Raw genomic sequence first — 24,545 nt, forward strand, 5'->3', positions numbered from 1 at the left:
CTAATGCTAATCCTGACGTAGGTTTGTTATGTCCATTAATGTCAATGGATCTACTCTGAGTAGGACTAGCATTTGATGGAAATGAAATGGAAATGGACTGCCTTCAAGTTGATTCCGACTGAATAGGGTTTTCAGGGCAAGCGGTATTCAGAGGGGGTTTCCCATGGCCTCCCTCTGAGGCTGAGAGGCAGTGCCTGGCCCAAGGTCACCCAGTGCGCTTCATGGCTGTGTGGGGATTCGAAACTGAAATAATAAATAATAATAAATAATAAACCCTGGTCTCCCAGGTTGTAGTCCAGCACCATAACCACTATGCCACACTGGCTACAGACAAATGTACATCATACGATAAATCTTTCCTGCGGTCTCAGACAAAAAACACCCACCAACTCTTGTGGACCTGAGGATCACCAAACAATATGCATTTTGAACTTACTCACAAGCAAGCTCATTCTGCAGCACAACCTTTAATACTTTTTTGGAAGGCCTTCTTCTCAACTTTCCTCTCCCACCAGCACCATACTGGAGATTGTGCCAGGACCAGGAGGCTTTACGTTCCAAACTGAAGATGGTTAAGTACTGTGGTGCCTCTGGAAATCACAAACACACAAAGCACAAGCTTTTTTGTGGTGGTTGTAGTGTTTTGGAAAGTTCCACATTAGACCACTTTTGGGAGAAATAATATTGACAGAGCAAAGGTTACTGTGTTGTGCAGACCGAGCGAGCGAGTGCAGGTCAATGGCCTTGTTTTTTTTGTCATAATCCCTGAGACTCAGAAAGAGAGAGAGGGGAGAGGAGGTGAAAGGAGGATCCATGTCACCTCCACCCCACGCCCCTTGGTCCTTTCACTCTTTCATGGTGCCCTCAGTGGCACCGCCCCCCCCTCCCAATTTGGTGCAGTTCTGGCTATGTGCACTGCACATAGAGAGAAGCACATGGTTGCTGGTAGGCTGGCTAGATTGAGCCATCCAGTGGCAGACAATAGCTTTGTCCAAACTTTGCACAGGTCAATGTTTTGCTGAACCGAGAGAGCAGACAGGACTGTGAGTTTTGGATGGTTCCGTGGTCCTGCTAGGTCGCAGCCAGGTGGAAGAAGAGTCGACTCCGGGCCAGGAGTATGGCAACGTCTTTTGCCGAGTAAGTAGCGCAAGAAGAAGTGGGGATTAGGGTTGCCAGGTCCCTGGCCTGAGACTGATCCTGTATCTTTAGGAGAAGAGAAGGTCAGCCAAGAAGGTCAGCCAAGTGCAGGTGTTCTTGCAACGCTCTAATGGGAAAAACCACAAGGTGGAATTCTCCCTTCCCCCTGCACAACTTTTAAAGTTGGTTGCCAGGCCCGGCCTCCAAGACGTCTTCTGTATCTTTAAAAGTTGTGCAGGGGGAAGGGAGGATTCCACCTTGTGGTTTTTCCCATTACAGGGTTGCAAGAACACCTGCACTTGGCTGACTTTCTCTTCTCCTAAAGACATAGGATCAGTCTCAGGCCAGGAACCTGGCAACCTTAGTGGGGATAGTTGGCTTTCGGAGGAAATGTTGTCGGGCAGCACAGAAGAGCTTGTCCAAGACATTTTGCTACCTGAGACAAAGGATTTATTATTTATTTTTATTTATTAATTATTTATTGTACTTATATACCGCCCCATAGCCGAAGCTCTCTGGGCGGTTTACAGTAATTAAAAACATTAAAACAAATATACAAATTTAAAAACACATCTTTTAAAAACAATTTAAAACACAGTTTAACAATTTAAAACAATTTAAAACACATGCTAAAACACATGCTTTGTGATGTTAATATTGAATTGTTTACTTACCACTGCTGCTCCTTGTGCTTTAGAAGTTCCTGTCGCTGTATAAACTCCAGCAATCTAAGGTGCTCTCAATAATGGCATTGGATCTTAGGGCCTCCGATTATGAGGGGCCACTAAATTAATTTTTTTTAATTACTGGTTAGATGGTTAGTTTTTAGTTGCATTCTTGTCTATGTTGTACTGGTACATATGCAAATATAAAACCTTATTATTTCTATTTTGGGGGGTCCTTTCTGTTAATACACATTTGGGGGCGTTGATGCTATGGGACCTCTTAAATGTATTTTTTTCAATGCTTATTTATTACTACAATGCTTGATTGTAATAGAACCTCTAAGCAGTTTACAAAAAAATTATAATGAATATTAAAATTATCAATAAAAGACAGTTAACAGGTATTCAGAAACATTCAAAAGATAATTAAAATGAACAGTAAGTTTACACAGATTAAAACACATGCCAACAGTTTCCATGTCTGGGCAGGCTTGTCTAAGCCAAATTTTGTTCTAAGCAAGTGCCGGAAACAGGACAGCGAAAGCGCCTGCCTGAGGTCATTAGGCAGGGAGTTCCAAAATGAAAGTGCCGCGACACTAAAGGATCAATTTCTTACAAATGCGGAACAAGTAGTATGTGGCACCTGCCAGTTCCACAGATGGGCACATATGGGGTAAGGAGTAACTTATGGGGTAATATAGAATCATAGAACAGTAGAGTTGGAAGGGCCCTATAAGGCCATCGACTCCAACCCCCTGCTCAATGCAGGAATCCAACTCAAAGCATATGGAGTAACGTGGCATATCTTAGGTCCTCAGCTTGTCTTAATCTGGGCATTGACGAAGCACCAGATGGTGTCCTGAACTCCCACCCATCCACATATAGAAGCCAGCTGGGCTGGCAATTGAATTGTACTGGACTCTGACCATTAGCCATACAGTAGGGCCCCGCTTATGGTACCCTCAGTGGCAGCTCCCCCCCTCCCAATTCAAATTAAATGGAACTCACTTTTGAGAACACCCAGGCAAAGGTGCACTGTTAATAGAGTAATGGTTAGGGTTTATGTCAGTTAATTCATTGCTTATATTTACATATGAGGAAAAACAATTGTTCTGAAGCCCCCCAAAAAGAAATTCTCTAAATTATGCATGCGCATGTTGCGGTAGGCCACTATAATCTCCGAAGAGATGTCTTTCAGCAGGTGTCAAGAGAGAATGGAGAATGCCCAATCTGTTTGATATCTTCAATTTTTGTAAGGATGTATTAAAATTGGCATTTGTGTCTGTGCTTTAAAATGGCTCTCCAAATAATATTTTTAGTCAATCAATTTTTAAAAATTGATTAAAGTTTGCAGGTGCTAATTATACTGTAGCAATCCTTGCAACAACCCCGTAAGGTAGGGCAGTATTATGAAACCTCGATTGTAAATTGAGGCTGAAAATGGCTTGCTTAGTAACATCTTAGGTTACAGGAAGCTGCTTTATGCCTGAGTCAGACCATTGGTCCACTTAGTTCAGTGTTGTGTGCGCTGACTGGTAGCAATGGCCCTCCAGGGTTTCCGGTAAGGAGTCTTTTACAACCTTACTTAGGCATGCCGGGGATTGAACCCAGGGCTGTTTGCGTGTGCAGCAAGTGCTCTGCCACTGAGCTATAGTCCTCTGTTTATGTCTACTCAGAAGTAACCTCCACTAGGTTCAAGAGGACTTAATCCCAGGTAATTGTGGCATTATATACACACTTACCTAGGAGTAAACATGGAGGGGGGAGGGATTCAATCCAGTTCACATTTAAAGCCAAATCTATCAGGTTTGCCCTTTCCAAACCAATATGAGAACGGCAGCAGCCATCCTTCAAAATTCACACTTTTCCAAATTCTGCAATGCAGTTTTCTAACCAAACAATGTTTACAAAAATGCATATATTAAGAACATAAGACGAGCCTGCTGGCTCAGGCCAAAGGGGGCCTTCCATCTAGTCCAGCCTCCATTTCTCACAGTGGACAACCAGATGCCCCAACGGAACCCTGCAAGGCAGACCTGAGCGCAAGGAGTGCTCTCTCCTGCAACTGGTTCTCAGAAGCATGTTGCCTTTGACTATGATTGCAGAGCACAGCCGTCAGGGCTAGTATTATTTATTTTATTATTTATTATTTATTTCGTTTCATTTTTAGACCGCCCATAGCTAATAGCTCTCTGGGCGGTGTACAAACAGGATTAAAATACAATAGTGTAATAAAATCAATAACACATAACAGCAAATTAACCTTCAACGTTAAACATGAAAACATTAAACATTAAACATTAAAATGCCTGGGAGTATAGCCAGGTCTTAACCTGGCGCCTAAAAGAAAATACCATAGGCGCCAGGCGTATCTCCTCAGGTAAGCTGTTCCAGAATTCGGGGGCCACCACAGAAAAGGCCCTAGATCTAACAACAATCCTCCGGGCTTCCTGATGAGTTGGTACCCGGAGGAGGGCCTTAGATACTGAACGAAGTGGACAGGTAGGTTCATAGCGGGAGAGGCGTTCCACAAGGTACTGCGGTCCCACACCGTATAAGGCTTTATAGGTCAAAACCAGCACCTTGAATCTAGCTCAGAAACAGATGGGTAGCCAGTGCAGGCGGGCCAGGACAGGTGTTATATGCGCAGACCGATGGGTCCTCGTCAACAGCCTGGCTGCCGCATTTTGCACTAGCTGGAGTTTCCGAACAGTCTTCAAGGGCAGCCCTACGTAGAGCGCATTACAGTAGTCCAATCTAGAAGTTACCAGAGCGTGAACAACTGAGGCGAGATCGTCACTGTCCAGATAGGGGCGTAGTTGGGCTACTAGACGAAGATGGTAAAACGCATTCCGTGCCACCGAGGCCACCTGAGCCTCAAGCGACAAGGAAGGGTCAAAAAGGACCCCCAAACTACGAACCTGTTCCTTCAAGGGGAGTGTAACCCCATCTAGAACAGGATGAACATCCACCATCTGGGCAGGTAAAGGGCTCACCAACAGTGCCTTGGTAGTAGCCATTGATAGCTTTGCACTTTTCCATGAACTTGTCTTTTAGAGCCATCCAAGTTGCTGGCCATCACTGCTTTCTCTGGGAAGGAGTTCCATACCTTAACCATGTGCTGTGCGAAGGAGGACTTCCTTTTATCTGCCCTGAATCTTCCAGCATTCTGCTTAGGGAAAAGAGTGCATAAAAATGAATATATTTGTGAAAATAACATACAAAAATGTATTATATCAGGAGAAATTGCTTGCAAAACTGTGTACCTTAGTCAAAAGAGCATACAAAAAGTGTTTATTAGGAGAAGTTCACACTAAAGTAGAGAATGTTCGTGAGGATTTTAAAAAAATGGCAAACTGCTGTAGAAATGTGGAGAACTGAATTTAAGATTGGAACAAAGAAATGGAACTGACAGATCCATCCCTACCTGGGAGTAAGTCCAATTGAATTCAATGGACCTTATTTTGAGTAGATATATACCAGAATTCTTGTTCTCAAATTTAAAAAATCCATGGAAGCCTCAGAGCCCCAGAATATTGATTTTTTGTGTGCCTTTGCTGCTGTCACACTCTCCCACGTGCACCTGCCGTGTTGCATCAGGCTGTAGCAAGCATGCGAGGCCATTGTCCACTCTGTTGCTGTAGCATGCCACTTCTGGCTAGGGTTGCCAGGTCCATGGCCTGAGACTGATCCTGTATCTTTAGGAGAAGAGGTCAGCCAAGTGCAGGTGTACTTGCAACCTTGTAATGGGAAAAACCACAAGGTGGAATTCTCCCTTCCCCCTGCACAACTTGCCAGGCCCAGCCTCCAAGAGGTCTTCTGTATCTTTATAAGTTGTGCAGGGGGAAGGGAGAATTCCACCTTGTGGTTTTTCTCATTACAGTGTTGCAAGAACACCTGCGCTTGGCTGACCTTCTCTTCTCCTAAAGATACAGGATCAGTCTCAGGCCATGGACCTGGCAACCCTACTTCCCGCCCTTCTTCACACATGGACAAGATTGCAATTTTAGCGATTAAGGTCACATCCAAGCCACACCATGCATTTAAAGCACTCTTGAAGCACATGACTTCCCCCCAAAGGATCCTGAGATCTGTAGTTTGTTAAGGGTGCTAAGAATTATAACTCTGTGAGGGGCAAACTAAAGTTCCCAGGATCCTTTGGGGGAAGCCATGTGCTTCAAGAGTGCTTTAAATGTATGCCATGGATGTGACCTGAATGGCAGAGTACTCAGGTTGTGTACACATAATACATTTAAAGCTCATCCCCCCATCATCATCAATCCTGGGAATTGTAGTTTACCTCTCACAGAACCACAGTTCCCAGCACCCTTAACACTCTATAGTTCCTGTCCTGTCTCAACTCAAAGAACTCAGACTCAGACATGGATGTGTTTTTTTGTTTTATTGTAGTGAGAGACAGTTTCAATTCAGTGCGCTGCTTACTCGGAACCCAGCACCTCTCTAGGACTAACTAGGCACAACGTTGCAGCACTAAGACATTTATTTATTTATTTATTATTTGATTTATATCCCGCCCTTCCTCCCAGCGTGAGCCCAGCGCGGCAAACAAAAGCACTAAAAACTCTTAAAAACAGACCTTAAAATACATTACAACAAAACAACTTTAAAAACATTTTTTAAAAGCTTCTTAAATAAAAAGGGTTAAAAAACATATTGTTTAGGGGGGGAAAGGTTTTTAAAAAAACATATTAAAAAGCAATTCCAACACAGACGCAGACTGGGACAGACGCTGACTCAGCAACTCCTCCTCCCCTCACTTGGCTTAAGTAAGGCTGGGCAGGTGCCCTGGTTGCATGTGCCCACTGTGGGGAGGGCATGTGCAAGCAAAGGCTCCGCCTCAACTGTGTCTGTTGAATTTCCCGCTGCATTCGCCTCCTGGCGCGAGGCAAAGGTGGCACCCCCGTCACTGCCCCGTCTTCCTCCTCAGAGGGAGGATGGCTGCCTATGAGCGACATGGGCGCAGGGAGAAGGGAAGCGTCAGGCTGGGAAACAACCTGCTGGTCAGGGTGACTCTCCACAGGGATATCTGGAACTGTTGGGGCTGAATTGTCAAAGTCCAGAGCTGGGCGCCTTCTGAGTCCAACTCCCCACTAGACCTCTCACCGGCTCAAGCATCCCACTCTATGTCCTCCTCCACTTCATTCTCATCAGTCACCCCCCCCTCCAGCAGGGCTCACGACATTTCCCAGGATCCTTTGGGGGAAGCCAAAGCCATGTGCGTTAAATGTATAGGGTGTGGTGTACACACCTTCAGCCTCTTTTTGGTCTCATGGTCTCTTCCGATAACATCTTAATGCGTGTGCATGCATGCGGCGACATCCCAAGCCCACATGCCTCTTCTCTTCCCTCTAGTCTTCGCGTCCCACCTGAGATTCCCCCTCGCTCCACCTCGGCAGCTTTGGACCCTCAGCCCACAACAGCCACGGAGGAGGAAGACCTCAAAGCTCCGGAAGTTGTGGATGAAAGTGGAAAACGCCTCAGGGAAGGTAGCCGCTGGGGATGCGGGCAAGTGGGGCTGGCCCATCAGCAGGGCATGTGGGAGGATTGGCTCTGGGCCTAACCTTGCCTATGACAATGCCCCCCACTGGAGATGTGACACTGGGAAGTGGCAGGTCTAGAGAAGGGCAAAGGAGCACGGCGCAGGGAGCATATCACCCCTGTGCTTTATCGACTCCACTAGCTCCCAATTTGTTTCCAGGGCCAATTCAAAGTGCTGGTTCTGACCTTTAAAGCCCTAAATGGCCTTGGATCAATGTACCTGAGGGACCGCTTACGCCCATATGTACCTGCCCGGGATTTAAGATCATCTGCCTCTGGTCTCCTCTGCGTGCCTGGAGTGAAAGATGTTAGATTGATAGGCACGCGGGAGAGCCTTTCAGCTGTCACCCCAAGCTTTGGAATACCCTACCCCAAGAAGCCCGCTCTGCTCCCTCCCTGATGGTTTTCCGGAGACTTCTGAAAATGATCTTGTTCCGGAGAGCCTTTGGGAGGGACTGAAGGTAGAGCCTGACACTGATTTTATGTCTTCTACGTTAAATTTTACCTTTGTAGTCCCTTTAGTACCAATCCCTATATATGTGTGTGTGTGTGTGTGTGTGTATTTTATGTATTTTAATTTATTTTAATGTTTTTGTGATTTTATTGTTTACCATTTTATAATGTACATGTTTGATTTTATTTTTGTAAGCTGCCCGGAGTACCCTATTATAGGGTAGAAGGGTGGGATAGAAATATTTTAAATAAATAAATTTAAATAAATAAGGAGGTGGGCTCCTGGCAGCCAGTGATGGGGCAAAAATCAGGGATCATGATGACCCTTGAATGCGGCGGCGGCTGCTGCCCATTGGGGCTGGTGGGCAGAAGGCAAGAGGACCAGCAGTTGGAGGCAGTGTGCTTCCAAGTACCAGCTGCTCAAAAGCTCAGGAGGAGAGAGTTGCGCTTGTGCTCAGGTCCTGCTTGCGGGCTTCCCATTGTGGGCACCTGGTTGGCCACTGTGAGAACAGGATATGCTGGACTAGATGGGCCCTCTTGGGCTGGATCCAGCAGGCTCTGATGGAGAATTTTGGGGATCTAGGACTGGGGGTCCTTGGGAAAAACATGAAGACGCAGGCTTGAAGCAAAAAGGTTGGCCTTTATTCTTTACAAGCATACGCAGGGTCAGCCTCCCAAAGAGTCTGGTGAGGACTGCGATGAGGCACCGACTGCATGGCTCTTTTATACAGTACTAAGTGCAGCATGTGACATCCTTACACCAATCATACCATCTCCTCTAAACATTACATAAAGGTTACGCCTTTCTGCAGTATTTCTAAACCAATCAGATAACATTATTAAAACGAGCACATGTATATGCATATTTGGCAAACATCTCCTATTCCATTGTTCTACTGTCTTAGCTAATGCCAATCTGTCCCCTTGGCTAATATTTCCAATATTCCCGTCTCCTTGACCGATGTAACTGCTATTCTGCTGTCCCACCTTCCGGATGGCTTTTAGGCCAGTTGAGACCAGTTACTATCACCCTTAACGTTGTACTATTCTGATTGGTCTGCCGTGCATATCTAGCACATAGCATATTCCATTGTTCCAGATCGGCCAGGCCTACCCAATCCATTTGTTAATCGTACGTGGACCTGTAACTTGCTTTAGTCAGGGTTGTTAAAAGTTCACGGCAAGCATACCTGTTGCTTCTTTATGATTTTCCTTGGTTCCTACAGCTCTTAGAATGTATTTCTTAACTTATATATCTATATCTATATACGATACATATGAGAATAGGAATATATGAATTCCCCATAATTTAACTAAAACCTTCCGTCTTTACCATTGGAAGATCTAACCAGCACATCCAGCACTCGTTGCATTCCCACTACAGGTCTGTACTCTGTGAGACTGGATTTTAGGGCTCTCAAAGGCCTGTGGGCCTTTTGCTTAGTTCCTTGTGGTTTTCTTGTACTTCATAAACAAATACCGACTGATATCTATGTTTACATGTGTGGATATATAAAAATTCTCCATTAGCTCTTTTTCTGTTCTTATGTTCAGGGTCATGCAGAGCTGCCCCCTGACTGGTTGTAAGTGAGGCTGCAGGCAAGTGGGGGGCCAGCTGGGGGGGGCAGGCTGAGATTGCCGGGGCAGTGGCTCATTCGCCCTCATAGACCGGCCTCCGTGGCTTGAATGCCACTCTGTAGACTCCTGGGTTTTGCCCCAAAGAGTCCTTTTCTCCTGGGGGACCCCACCTTGGTAACCCCAGTTTCTGGTTCTTGGGGGCAGGTTTGGATGCCTGCAGCAGTAGAGGAGCGTCTTTGGAAGACTTAAGAGGGTAGCTGGTCGGGGGGTACCTCAGCTTGGAAATGATGCCTCTTTTTCTACCCCCCCAGTGCTGCCTCCCCCTCGGTCGTCCTGGCGCCGCTCCTGCCCCACAAAACGACTCGTCCTGGTCCTGATGGCATTCTGCGGCATCCTGACCCTCTCAGTGGCTCTCCTTGGCATCCAGAGTGAGTGTTGGGCAAGAGGCAGCGCCAAAGGGCATTAGGGAAGGTGGACAATTCAGTGCACAGAAGTAGACTTCCCCAACCTGGTGTCCTCCAGAAGATTTGGACATGTGCAACTCCCATCGGCCTCCAGCCAGCAAGGCTAAATTTGGGGGAACAGCTGCTATCAGCACCGCTGTGTGTGCTGGGAATGATGGGAGTGGTGGTCCGAAACAGCTGGAGGGCCCAACTGTAAGGCAGAGTGGCCTGGGCAAACATTGGGGAAAGGAAGAGGATGTGCAAGGCTTCTGGCTGAGCATGTGGGATGAAGTGAGCAAGATTCTGAGGGAGTGTGCAAGGCTGGTGGAAAACACACACCCTCCAACGCCTGAGCGAGCAAGGCCAAATGTCTGTGTCAGGTGTGGTGAAACCTTTGGCCCTCCAAATGTTGCTGAACTACAACTCCCATCAGCTGTAGCAAGCATGGCCATGGAGCACCTTGGACAATAGTCCAGACTAAAACCCAGAGTGGATTCCAGTGCCCCACTGACATGCAGCCACCAGCTGCCACTGGGACCCGCGCAGAACCAGTCCTTGCCCTCTTCTTTGCGAGGGCAGACCTAAAGGCACCCCAGAGAGCTACCATGTCCCCACTCCAGGCCATCTCCGTTGCCTTCCTCTGAACCTTTTCCAGTTTGCTACAACCTTCTTAAAGTGCAGCGCCCAGAACTGGACCCAGCACTCTGGGCGAGACCCAACAAAAGCAGAACAAAGTGAAACTCTTACTCCCCATGACTTGGAAACTATGGATCCATTTGGTAGAGACTGGTGGCTCCAATATCAGTGGGGCAGTGAACCTGCTCCAGGTTTTTGTCCAAACTTTCAAGGAGTGCAAAGTACCCTGGACAGCTCCTTGAAAATTCGGACTAAAACCCGGAGCGGATTCACTGCCCCACTGATATTGGAGCCACCAGTCTCCCTGGATCTATTAATGCGCTCTAAAGTCACATTACTCTTTTTTTGGCGTTCACATCACATTGCCGCTTTCACATTCAGCTTGTGATTGACTAGTCTCCAGACCCTTTTCACATGATCTACTGCCAAGTAGGTACAGGGAAGAAATTAGATTCCTGTTGAATTTAAAGGTGAATGTATCAAATGTGACCTTTCCAAACAATATGAGAACCAACGCACAACCATCCTTTGAAATTCAATTTTTGTCAAATTTTGTGATGCAATTCTCCAGCAAAACAGTGTTTACAAAGATGCATATATTAGGAGAAAATGTTCGTAAAAATGAGGATATCAGTGAAAATGCAATATAATAAGAGGAATTTTTCACAAAAATGTGTACATCAGTCAAAGCTACATACAAAGATGCGTTTATTAGGAAAGATTCACATTAAAATTCTTACGAGTTTTCATGAGGATTAAAAAATAAATTAGCAAATTAGAAATGTTGAGAACTGAATTTAAGATTGGAAAAATGAGAACAGGGAGAACTGAAGTGGACGGATCCTTCCATCCCTACCTGGAATAAGTTCCATTGAACTCAGTGAGCCTTCCTTTGAGTAGACATATGTCAGGATTTTTGTTCCCAATCAATAAATCCCATGGAGGCCTCAGGGCCCCAGAAGGTTTTCCTGCTGCTGCTCCTGTCACACTCTCCCAACATATCTCTGTGCATTTCTTTGTGGTGCTTCACCCGGCTTTCCTGATCTTTTGGGTTAAATGCAGAACTTGTTTCTGGAATTTAATTTTGTTTTGCCCTAGTTTCCCATTCTTTTTTTTTTCATTAATTTTTTTATTCAAAGTTTCAAAAAACAAAACAAAACAAAACAAAAATTAATAACTAATACAATAAAATAAAATGTTGACTTCCGATTTGTCGCAGATCAGTTATAGGTCTATAATATATAACAAACCTGTCTCTTAATATATTACAAAATCACTTTCCTCCAGTAGTTATCTTAATTAATCATCAAATCTCATTAACATCACTTTATTCTTTCCGCAAAAAGTCAGAGAGGTTTCCAGTCCTTGAGAAATATATCCATCAATTTTTCTCCAAATAAACATGTTGATTAATCCATCTCATCAAGTCTGCTAGGTCCAGTAATTTCAATAGCCATTCTTCCATTATCAGTGTTAATTCCATCTTCCATCTTCCATCCTTGCATCCATAATAATCTTGCTGTCATAGTCATAGTCATATAATAAGAGTCTGATGGGAATTTCCTTCCTCACAAATATTTCCTTGCCATCAATTCTGAATGTGTTACTGAAATGTTGTTGTAAAGTCATATCTCTGTTCCTCTTTTTTACGAAATGCACTAGCACATCTCTTGAGAGTTTTTCCATTGTCACATATCTATAATTAATTCTATAATTTTTCTCTATTTCAAGCTCCATCACATCATTCCAGTCCAGAAATTTTTTCGAAACATTGATAGCTTTATCTCTGATATCTTCATCAATTTCTTCAGGGACAACGCTGAATTCCAAACAGTAATCTTTATCTCTAAGGTCCATAAACTCCAAATCTTTTTCCAGTTCCACATTTGATATATCTGTTCCAATCTCCAGGACTTGCATCTTCCCTTTAATTTTTCTTTCTTCTTCTATTGCTTGTCTAGTTATATGTTTGATCTCATCAACCTCCTCTCTCATAAAATCCCCTATTTCTTTCAGCTCCTGCTTCATTTTGCCAAATTCAATTTTCATCTCTTGTTTGCCATGTCTAAGTTCTTGTTTCGTTATCTCAATCTCATCCATTATTTTCTGAAACATATTTACTTCCAGGGTCTCAGCCACTTTGTCATTTTTAAAACCAAGAAGAAGAAAAACCCTTCAATTTCCAATGTACCACTATTCCCAAGCAAAGAGCAATTTATTTCTTTTTCCAGCAACAAAGGAGTTAATATTCCAAACCTGATGACATCATAATGTAGACAGCACAAACTGCCTTATCTCTTATGTGTCCAAGAATGCAAAACAAATTTAGTTCACAGCATCCAAATAGTTAGTGGCATAAAGAACAAGCAGATTCGTCAAAATGAAGTAGACCAGAAAAAATAGTCCCAGACATATAATACTCAAAAGTTCATATAAATCAAAATTTTTCTCCTCAGATTAGATATCTCTCATCTGTTTGTATCTTTATAATTCTCAATTCCAGGCCAGCTTTTTGCAATAAAAACAAAGATAAGCTATTTCGATTTCCTTCCGCCTTAATTCCGTGTATAAAAGAGAAAAGTTATAACTCACCCAGGGATTCTTTACTGCTGATTCTTTTAACAAATCTCTTTTACTGCAACAATTTAAGCCAAATGATAAGGATAGAAAGAAGAATGCTTGCCTGTTAAAATCTGTTTTTCTTTGAAGAAAAGAAAAACGTCTCGCTTAATCAGTTTGAGCTTGCTTGAAATTCCTTGGCTCCGTCCGACGTTGCTGGCTGGTCCTTCGTTCATAGGCAATCCTAATGAATTCAAGTCCCCCAACAAACACAACGAAGCTTGTGGATGATCTCTTCGTTTCTCCCTTGCCTGGGAGAAAGTTTTTACCAGTCAAAAAACCCCTTTTGACTGGTTTTAAAACTGAAAAAGCTTCCTCTGAGACGAGAGCTCGTCTCAGAGGCAGGCACAAGCGAAGCAATCCTTCCCGGAAGAGCCCCTAGTTTCCCATTCTGATTGAGGTCATTTTGAATTTTAATCCTGTTTTCTGAGATGCTAGTTATCAATCCCAATTATGCTGATTTTGAGGTTTTGGGGTGATCAAACGTGAATCTTCTGAATTACAATTCATTAAGGAAGTTCACCTAAATTAATTTGCGTCTTGTTAGACACAATGGCTTCTCATTCCCACTCTATCTGTTATTTAACTACGCATTGCTAAATTGATTGTTTTATCACCTCTCACTGCAGCGCTAAAGGGTCTAAAAAGGGTTATCTTGCATGCATCCGAGCACTAATTGAATTGTCACTATCTGTACATTTCATTTTGTTCCCCATCATAAAATTTATTAGCTTGAAGGTGGGACAGGACTCTTTGATAACACAGCGGCCTGTCTGGAGATTTGGTCAGGATTCCCTCAACTAGGTCACTGATAAACAGGTTGAAGAGTCTTGCTCCCCCATCCCCCGGAGAGACTGCAAAGCAAAGTGTGGGTGGTTTGCCATGCAGTAAGAAAGTGTACAAAATGGAGGAGGTGAGCATCCCGGAGAGATGTGGGACCAGCTGGCAGGCGGAAGGAAAGGTGCATTTTATAAAATTATTTTTAATAACAAATTTAACAAAGAAGAAAAAGAGAAATAAAAACTGAGGGAGAGAGAAAAAAGTGAGGCAAAAGAAACGGAAAAAAACCCGTCAGCTCACATTAAAAATACCATAATCGACAATGATGATGATGATGATGTACTGCCTTCAAGTCAGGGTTTTCATGGTAAGCGGAATTCAGAGGGGGTTTCCCATTGCCTTCCTCTGAGGCTGAGAGGCAGTGACTGGCCCAGTTAGCTCCATGTCTGTGTGGGGATTCGAACCCTGGTCTCCCAGGTTGTAGCCCAGCACCTTAACCACTGCACCACACTGGCTGTCATGTAGTTTATAAGAACGCCTTTCCCATGTAGTTTATAGTTTATATAGTATGTGTACTTACCTAAGTAGCAGGCTTTTACCCTGCATTTAGATCACTAAGACTTATGGAAATTAAAATGGACTGCCCAAGTCGATCCCGACTTATGGCCACCTTATGAATAGGGTTTTCATGGTAAGCGGTGTTCAGAGGGGGTCTCCCATTGCCTTCCTCTGGGGCTGAGAGGCAGTGACTGGCCCAAGGTCACCCAGTGAGCTTTATGGCTGGGTGGGGATTCAAGCCCTGGTCTCCCAGGTCGTAGTCCAGCACCTTAACCACTGCGCCACACTGGCTGTCCAGTGTCAATACATCCATCTTAAACGTATAAATCAGATTATTATTGCTTACATTGATATCCTTCCTCCCAGAGGAGCCGAGGGTGACAAACACACCAACGGTAAAAGGATCAAAACATTTCAAAACAATTTCGAGATGGATGCAAAGTGGAGAAAGAACTTTACTTAAAAGGCTCGCATATGCCATCCAAATGCCCGGACAGCCACGCAAAGTTGACATTTATAAGAAATATGTTCAAACATGGCAAGGGCAGTAAGGTTCTCAGGCCATTGTGTAATAGACAATGAGTGTTTATCCTTCTAGGTATAATAGCGTGTACATGTCAAGCACATTTAATGTATATTCCCCCCCAACAATCCTGGGAACTGTAGTTTGTTAAGGGAGCTGGGAACTGAGACTCTGGGAGGGAACATAGGAGAATCGAAAGCTGCCTTCCACGGAATCAGACCCACTGGTCTGCCTTGCTCAGTATTGCCTCTGCTGACTGGAGGTGCCTTCGGAGATTGAACCTGGGACCTTCTGCATGCAAAGCAGATGCTGGGCCACAGCATTTCGCCGAAATACTTCTTGGGGTATTTGCTTGGTGACCATGGAGGCTGGCAAAATAACAACAAGAACATCAACAACAATAACAATACCCCACCCTTCCGCCCAAAGGAGCCCAGAGCAGCAAAGATAAACAAAAATAATTTATCAAGAACAAGAAAAACATTCCAAACCACGGCTAAAAGGATAGATACTGACAAGGTGACCACAGAGCTAGTAGCTAAGTTCCTTTTTTCAGTTCAAAGGATACGTAAGATGGTCCTCTTTTTCAAACTGTAACGTTCCATTTTAAAGTCATATTTATATTTTATTGTATATTTTAAATGTTTTATAGACTGTTTTCTTTTATCTGATGATTTGCCTTATTGGGTAAACTGAATTGAAATTGAATAGTAAAATGTAGTTAAAATATTCTAAAACAGAGCTTAAAAACATTATTTTATCAGTGATCTTCAGGTTGCCAGGAACAGCAGCCTTCAGCCATCAAATGCCTGGGGTAAACAGGAATGTTTTCAAATTTATCCTGAAAGTCAATAGTGATGGAGACTGATGCACCTCACTGGGGAGGACGTTCCACAAATGGAGAGTCAATGCTGAAAAGACCCTCTCAGAGGTCAGGGCCAACCAGGCTGTGCTTTTGTTGCCCTGCCGTAAATCCCATACTACAGGAATATAATTTAATAAGGAATGGTGCATGCTTGGGGGATACCTGGCTCAGCAATACAACATGTGAGAAAGATCTTGGAATTGTCGTTGATCACAAGCTAAATATGAGCCAACAGTGCGATGCGGCTGCAAAAAAGGCAAATGCTGTATTAGGCTCCACTAACAGAAGTATAGTTTCCATATTGCATGAAGTATTAGTTCCCCTCTATTCAGCACTGGTTAGGCCTCATCTTGAGTACTGCGTCCAGTTCTGGTCTCTGCACTTCAAGAAGGATACAGACAAATCGGAACAGGTTCAGAGGAGGGCAACAAGGATGATCAGGGCACTGGACGCAAAGCCCTTTGAGGAGAGACTGAAAGAAGTGGGCATGTTTAGCCTGGAGAAGAGAAGACTGAGGGGAGATATTATAGCACTCTTCAAGTACATGAAAGGGTGTCACATAGAGGAGGGCCGGGATCTCTTCTCGATCGTCCTAAAGTGCAGGACACGGAATAATGGGCTCAAGTTGCAGGAAGCCAGATTTTGACTGGACATCAGGAAAAACTTCCTAACATACGACAATGGAACCAATGACTTAGAGAGGTAGTGGGCTCTCCGACACTGGAGGCATTCAAGAGGCAGCTGGACAGCCATCTGTCGGGAATGCTTTGATTTGGATTCCTGAACTGAGCAGGGGGTTGGACTTGATGGCCTTATAGGCCCCTTTCAACTCTATTATTCTATGATTCTATGCTTGGAACATGGAGAGGTGAATGGATAAGGGATGGTCTGAGCATCCAAAGTGGAGATGAGTATGTAAAGGAAGATCCTGCAGAGCAGTGTTCTGCAACCTTGGGTCGCCAGATGTTGCTGAACTACAACTCCCCTCATCTCTGACCATTGGCCATGCTGTCTGGGGATCCCAGGTTGGGAAGAACAATGCTGTAGAAGGTCAGTTGGGTATACACTTTTTCTGGGGGGAGGGGGAAGCGTGCCAAGCAGGACAGGAGCGTGCAAGGGAAAGGCTGCCAGTCTCGCTCTGCTTTCCATTAGGAGCCCAGTTCAACAAAGACCAAGGGGCTGCGTGGGAGGCCCTCAGAAGCTTTAACCGGACAGTCTCAGTGGAGCTGAGGAACCTCCAGCACAAGAGTAAGTGAAGGAATGGGGTGAGTAGAAGGAGCAGCTCTGGGGAAGGTGCTGAGCACCAATGGCTAGAACAGCCTTTTCCCAACATGGTGGCCTCCAGCTGATTTGGACTAGGGCTGCTGGGAGTTGTAGTCCAAAAGAGCTGGATGGAACCAGCTTGTCTAGAGGCTCCTGTGGTGGCTGGAAGGGAGAGCCCCGAAGAGAGGGACGGAGAGGCACTGCTGTGGTTCCTGCACGTCAAACGGGCCCCAATTCAGTAAATAAGAACCGCTGCCCCCGTCAAAATGCCAGAGAAGAGGAGCTGGTGCTGGATCCTTGAGAAGTGGGCTCCTGCTGGGAGGAAGGGCGGGATAGACATCAAATAACAACAACAACAACAAAGTGGGTTGGCCCTGGGACCAGCGCTGGCTGCCTTTGTTTTTTTTATGAAAGCAACACATTTTTACCCCGCGCTGCAGAAGGGCTTGAAAATGTTAAGAATAAGACAGTCTCTGCTCTGAGGCTTCCAATATAAAAGAGACGAAAGGAAAAGGGATTGAGAGGGTGGAGGGGGAAAAAGCAAACTTGTGCATTTGTTCTTAGTTCTTTTATATCGTCCTCATATTTCCAATTCTAGGGAACAGCACAGGGTGGAAACTGGCAGCGCTGGAGAAAACGATGAATGACGAGGTTGAGAAGATGGAGAAAGGTGGGTGGGGCGGTGCCCATGGATGAGTATGTGAGGTATGGTGGGGATGTGACCTCATGGCCCCTTTAGCCCCTTGCAGTTTCCAAGAGGACATTTCACAGTCATGTTGGAGAGGGGGAGAAAGTGTACAGCAGCTCAGAACTTAGGCCTGGCAAACAGACTTCTTTGCCAGACCATAGCTGGACTACAAATGAATGAAGGTGCCCATTGCTAAACCTGAGTTGCTCCAACCTCAGATCTTGCCAAGAGACTTGTGGCTCTTACTTTAACTCTGCCAGCTTGGGAGTCTGGTGTGATGTTGGCTTCTGGGTAAAACTTGCTCATGATCTGGTTGGGATGGGAATATCCAGTTAGGAAATCAGGGGCAAGAGCATTAGAACAGCCTGCTGGTTCACAGCAGTGGCTCATTCAGCGCAGCAGATCCTGTTCTCACCGAGGCCAGCTGGATTCCCCAACAGGGCACTCACAAGCAGGACGTGAGCTCAAGAGCGCTCTGCTCACTTGTGACCCTCAGCAACTGGAGTTCAGAGGCATGCTTGGATTTGCTCTGATTGTGGGAGTCAGATCAGCGAGGACGCAAGGGGGCATGCAGGGCCATTGGAGAGCAAGGATGGGGCTTAGTCCTACAGGGGAGTATAAGTGTGTGCACGTGGGGGGGGGCAATGCTCTTTAATTCTGCCTCTCTTTTATTCCAGCCAAGAAGCGCATCCAATCCCAGCTGGATTCTTTACAGCAGGATGCAAGAACATTCCACTGTGGGCTGATGGAGATGAAAAGCAATGGTGAGAAGCGGGAAACCAAACTGGGCGACGTGTGTCTGTCAGGTAGTGCTTCTTGGGTGGCTGGCAGTGTTCCCTTCAATGCCTTCACTATCCTGGTGCCCTCCAGACGTTTCTGAAGACCGCTCTCATCAGCGCCAGGCAGCACAGGTCTGCTGGCCAGATGGGACTTGTAGTCAAAGGCATCTGGAGGCAGTCATGTAAAGTGGAGCTGGCTGGGGCTGACGGGGATTAGGGAAGAGCCATCGGTCGGCAGGAGAGCATCCGCCTTGCGTGGAGAAGGCCACAAGTTCAGTCTCCAACGGCACCTCCAGGTGGGGCTGAGGATCTCCCCTGCATAAAAGAGCCCCTGCCGGTCAGTGCAGGCAGGACAGAACTAGATGGACCCATACTCTCCCACAGCGTAAGGTGGGCTCCTCTGTTCCTATTTATAGGGGAAAGGGCCGTGGCTCCACAGCAGAGCGCCTGATTTGCATGCAGAAGGTCCCAAGCTCAATCTCTGACAGCGTCTCCACGTAGGGCTGGGAGAGACCCCCTGCCTGAAATCCTGGAGAGTCACTGCCGGTCAGGGTAGACAATATTGAGCTAGATGGGCCACTGGTCTGACTCAACATAAAGCAACTTCCTATGTTCCTAGTCCAAAATGTCTAAAGGTCACCAGGTTGGGGAATATTGCCATAAATAATACCCTCCTCATTTTTATTATTATTATTATTATTATTATTATTATTATTATTAGGTGTTGCTCAGTGATCCTTCACCCGGGGGTCTCACCACACCTCTCCTTCTCTCTTCTGATCCCCTCACATTTTGGGGGGTCTTCCCTTTCCCCTTCCCCACCAGATCATGTATTTCTGTGATATTATTAGCAATAACAACGTGACAGGGTTTATTGACAAGACTGCAAGGCACAATTTCGAGAGCCCAGAAGAGATAAAGCCTGTCATTCTTGTGCAAATGGCCATAATGCAACATTCTGTGGAGTTAGGGTGGCCCCCTTAACAAGTCTGAGTGGCAGAGTGATTTTCCCTCTGGTCCCAATTCGGCGACAGGCCAGTGGCTGCTGAGGAAATGTCCCTGTACTTTCAGTTCTGCTACATTAGACTGTGAAGTCTCCTTTGCCCCAGGACTCCTCCTGGGATGTTTTTTCCACTTGCCTGTGGGCCATAAAAGCATAAAGCGACTCCAGTGGATCAGTCCAGTGGCCCATCTAGTCCAGCATCCTGTTCTCACAGTTGTCAACAAGATTCCCATTGTGGAAAGCCCGCAAGCAGGACCTGAGCGCAACAGCAACTCTCCCCTCCTGCAGCTTCCAGCATGCTTTTTCCAACTGTGGGCTAGTGACCATTGATGGCTTTATCTTCCATGAATTTGTAGCCATCACTGTCTCTTCTGGGAGCAGATTCCATAGTCAAACTATGCACTGTGTAGATCTCTTGGTAGAGGGTTCAGCAACATTGGGGCCAGTGCAGAGAAGGCGCTGCTTCTACTGACGGCCAATGTAGCCTCCCCATGGGGCTGAATGTAGTATAGGGTCCCATTACAGAACCTTAAGGGGATGGTATGTGTGCAGCTGTTGCATGGATGAGGGTAAAGAGAGACCTTTTCTCCCCCATGACAGGCAGCAAAACTGGCTGTTGCCCTAAAGGTTGGCAGAGTTTTGAGGAGAGCTGCTATTGGATGTCCAGTACACCAGCCTCGTGGAATCTGGCAAAACTTGACTGTGAAAAGAAAAATGCCCACCTGGTGATCATCAACTCGCCCAATGAAAGTGTAGGTGGGCCGGGCGTGGGTGCCTTGTGGGGGAGGGGGCTGCCTCAGAGAAGGGGGAGGGAGGCTGCCTTCCATCAAGGAGCGCCAGCTGGGCCCTTTGGCTCCAGCGCAAGGTAATCTGGGAACGTGCCAGTTCTGAATGTCTGCTTTCTCCTGTTAGAGTTTCGTGAATCAGCGCAAGCGGTCAAATTACCTGTGGATTGGCCTAACTGATGTCAGTGGGAACTGGAAGTGGGTGGACGGGTCCTCGTACAGCCTTCAGCCAGAGTGAGTTCAATGAATCACACATACCCCTGCTTCCCCCACTCCCCTCCCCGGGAGAAATTGGGAGCAGAATTGCCTTTGATGCAGTGGCTTTATTTCATTTTTATTTAATTATTTGATACTTCCAAGGATGCTAATGAAAATGAGTGAAGAGGGCAGCATTTCCAGCAATCTTTTAGTAGTCCTTAAAATTGTTTTCACTTGATGGCTCCTCACTATTGTCTTTTAATGGTTTTGGGTTTTTTTTGCTTTTCTGGCTACTGTTTGTGATTGTCTTATTTATTTATGCTTTTGTTTATTACTGTAAATTGATGTTATTATTTGTGAGCTGGAACAGAGGGGTGCAAATCCCTCTCATACATGGTCGGGAACTTTCGGCCCAGGAGCTGAATCCAGCCCTCCAGGCTCTCTATCTGTCCAGACCCTCCCCCTCCTGACAAAAAAGGGCTTTTGCTTGGCTGCAATGTGTCCTTGAACTGTGACCAGGCCTCTTCCTTCCCTGGATGGAGAGATGCGTGGGAGTGTGTAGAAACCTGCCAATATCAGAATGCCTTTATGCAAACCTATGGGGCGACCACACTTGGAATACTGTGTACAGTTCTGGTTGCCCCACCTCGAAAAGGATATTGTAGAGCTGGAAAAGGTTCAGGATGCTGGGAAAAATGGAAATGGCCTGTCCTGTTCATAGGGTCGCCATAAGTCAGGATCTACTTGAAGGCAGTCCAAAATCATGCATGGTGTGGAGAAAGCGGACAGAGAAATGTTTTCCTCCCTCTCTCATAACACTAGAACTCGTGGACTTCCAGTGGAACTGAATGTTGGGAGATTCCGGACAGACAAAAGAAGATCCTTCTTCACACAGCACATAAATGATGGAATTTGCTCACGCAGTGATAGCCACCAACTTGGATGGCTTTAAAAGCAGATTAGACAAATTCAGGGAGGAGAATAAGGCTATCAATGGCTGCTAGCCGTGAGGGCTACGCTCTGCCTCCCTGGTCAGGGGTGGGATGCTTCTGACTACCAGTTGCTGAAACTGCAGGAGGGGAGAGTGCTCTTGCACTCAGGTCCTGCTTGCGGGCTTCCCTTTGGGGCATCTGGTTGGCCACTGTCAGAACAGGATCTGCTGGACTAGGTGGGCCCCTGTTGGCCTGATTCAGCTGCTGCTGCTGCTGCAGGGACTCTTCTGATGTTCTGAATCCTCAGCATCTTCAGCTAAAAGGATCTCAGGTTGCCAGTGCTGGGAGAAGGACCTTTTCCTCTCCCAGTTTTCTCCCCCAGCAACTAGTGGTTAGAGCAAAGGTGGGGACCCTTGGGCCCAGGGAAGAAACCTTTCTGCTTGTCCCTTTGGATTCTCCCCAAGCCATGTCTCTCCCTAGGGTACAGCACCCTCCCCGAGTGCTGTTTAATGGCTGGCATGTGTCCTTGGAGAGATGTGTGTCTGTGTGGTGTGTGTACACAGAAACCTCTGGCTTTGTGTCGCTGGAATGTGCCATGCTGTACAGATGTAAGAGACACATCCATGGCTCCACCTACTTTTGTCTCTGTCCCCTCCCACCCCGGCATGCCGGCCTCAGAAGGCTGTTCACGAGGGAATGTGGCCCACGGGCTGCAAAACGTTTCCCAGCTCGGATTCTGAGCCCTGCTGCCTCTGATGGTGGAGGCAGTACATAGCTACCATGGACACCGATAGCCTGACCCTCCATGAATTTGTCTAAAAGTGAATCTGGGGAGTTCTGCATTGCTCTGAAAGGCAGCGGTCCCCTTCCAAAATTATCCATAGATATGCTTTGCCACCTTTTCCTGACATCATGAAGGGGAGAGGGGTGTTTTTCGCCAGTTTTGTTCCTTTCCATAGAGGGTTTCAGAGGCTGCAATTCTCAGCAAAGGTGGGATTTGATTTGTCTCTGGTTTTGCAAACCCCCTGTGTGAGTGGGACATGCACCACATTTCCAGATCATGGCAAGAATATGTTTGGTATTGTCTTGTTGTGTATATTAACACTGGATGTTTATATTTTAATGCTTGTGTAATTGGTTTTCATATCAGTAAACCCCTTAAAAGTCCATTTTGACATTAAGCAGAATGGACTGCCTTCAAGTCGATCCTGACTTATGGCCACCCTACGAATAGGGCTTTCATGGTAAGGGGTGTTCCGAGGGGGTTTCCCATTGCCTTCCTCTGAGGCTGGGAGGCAGTGACTGGCCCAAGGTCACCCAGGGAGCTTCATGGCTGCGTGGGGATTCGAACCCTGGTCTCCCAGGTCATAGTCCAGCACCTTAACCACTACGCCACACAGGCTCTCATTAAGCAGAATATGAACAGATAAATAATACAGTGGGTAATTGCTATTCATAACGACAATAAATGCACGTTATGTTTCTTTCCCCTGTGCCCTCTAAATAATTGGTCTCTTTCCTGCTGTCCCCCCCCCTGCTGTTCTTTTAGGGACTGGAATGAAGGGCAGCCGGACCACTGGTACGGCCATGGTCTGGGGGGAGGGGAAGACTGTGTCCACATGCTCCCCAGTGGTCTGTGGAATGACAACCACTGTTCCCGCCTTTACACATGGATGTGCGAGTTGGAGCTAAGGCTGTAGAGGAAAAAAGAAGACACCCCACCACCACCACCACCACAGCCCTCTGGATTCTATGGGGAGTTCCACGCAGCTGATTTTCTGGTCGTATTTTTACAACCCTGCAATGAACTCCTTTGTTTCCTTTAAGTCTTTCCTCAAAACCCATAATCTCTGGAAGCAACTTTTCTAACTAAGCCAACGTTTGTGTCATTGAAGTAATTGCATATTCTTCCTTTTCCTGCCTATGCTTCTGTCCCTGTCCAACCCTCCTCTATTAGTTTCCCTCTGTTTTAGATTGCAAACCCTCTGGGGCAAGGATTTGTCATATCTATTATTTCTAATACGCCAGATAAGCTGATGGTACTATATCAATCAATGAGTTATCGACAATCGGCCAAGAACCGATTGCCATTGGCTGTCCGTATTTCCTTATCAGTCATTGGCTGAGTGGCTGGGCTATGTCATGGAATGTTCACAAGCATTCCAACAGAATGTGCACATAAGTCACCACATTCCTATGCAGACAGTGTTAGACAGACCTAAGTTCGAAAGCCATCTCTGGCATAGACTCAGAGGGACACCTCAGACAAACCACTCTTTCGCTCAGCTTCATTTCATCCAATACATAAAATGAAACGCTTGCTTGTTGTAAGGACTGGATTAGGATAAATGAGATGAGGCAGGAGTGAGACTCCAGCCTTATGTGCAGAGGTCTGCAAGTTATGAATCTAAATAAATCTGTGGTTATCAAGTTAATCAACTGTGTCTTTTAAAAAAAATAAAGCATGATTATTATTTTTTAAAAATAAAGTGTCTTTTTTTGGAGTGCTGATCTCAGATGCGGGTACGGTATCTTTGTAATATTTGTTTTGTTTTATTTATGTATGAGGATATTTATAAACTGCCAACTCATTTCTTTAAAAAATATGGCTGTGTACAATAAAAGCATGAAAACATAATACAATTATAAGATTATAAAATGCAGAACAACATTGAATCAAATTAGTTCTCTTTGTACCTTTGGTATAAGTAAGGCTGGGCAAATATGTCAGTTCTGGTTTCTCTCACTTTCTTTTTTCCAATCTAAAGTTCAGTTTTCCAAATTTCTACATCAGTTTGTTATTTTTTTAAAAAAAAATCTTCACAAAAATTCATCAATATTTTAGTTTGAATTTCTCCTAATGAACACCTTTTTAATGCAGTTTTGCCTAATATACACATTTTTGCAAAGCAATTTTCCCCAAATGCATTTTGTATGTTACTTTCACTAATAGATGCATTTTTATGCACAATGCTTGGCTGGAGAAATGCACTGCAAAATCCAGAGAAATGCAAATTTCAAAGGACGTCCATGTTTCTGTTTGCGTATCGGTTTGGAAAGTGCAAATTAGGTGGGCATAAA

The 24,545-nt window shown here is 45.5% G+C and overlaps 1 protein-coding gene across 1 annotated transcript; it reads left to right on the top strand.

The window, feature by feature from the left end:
• The first annotated feature begins 914 nt into the window (after window positions 1-914).
• On the top strand, window positions 915-23,953 carry LOC133366620 (asialoglycoprotein receptor 1-like). The gene is made up of 9 exons (XM_061589907.1): window positions 915-1,137; window positions 7,176-7,309; window positions 9,704-9,820; window positions 16,969-17,064; window positions 17,678-17,749; window positions 18,445-18,531; window positions 20,150-20,301; window positions 20,462-20,568; window positions 23,014-23,953. The coding sequence occupies exons 1-9, from the start codon at window positions 1,118-1,120 to the stop codon at window positions 23,162-23,164; spliced, it is 936 nt and encodes a 311-aa protein (XP_061445891.1). The 5' UTR covers window positions 915-1,117; the 3' UTR covers window positions 23,165-23,953.
• The last annotated feature ends 592 nt before the right edge of the window (window positions 23,954-24,545 follow it).

The sequence above is a fragment of the Rhineura floridana genome, chromosome 11 (genome assembly GCF_030035675.1).
Source record: "Rhineura floridana isolate rRhiFlo1 chromosome 11, rRhiFlo1.hap2, whole genome shotgun sequence".
NCBI classification, from domain to species: Eukaryota; Metazoa; Chordata; class Lepidosauria; order Squamata; family Rhineuridae; genus Rhineura; species Rhineura floridana.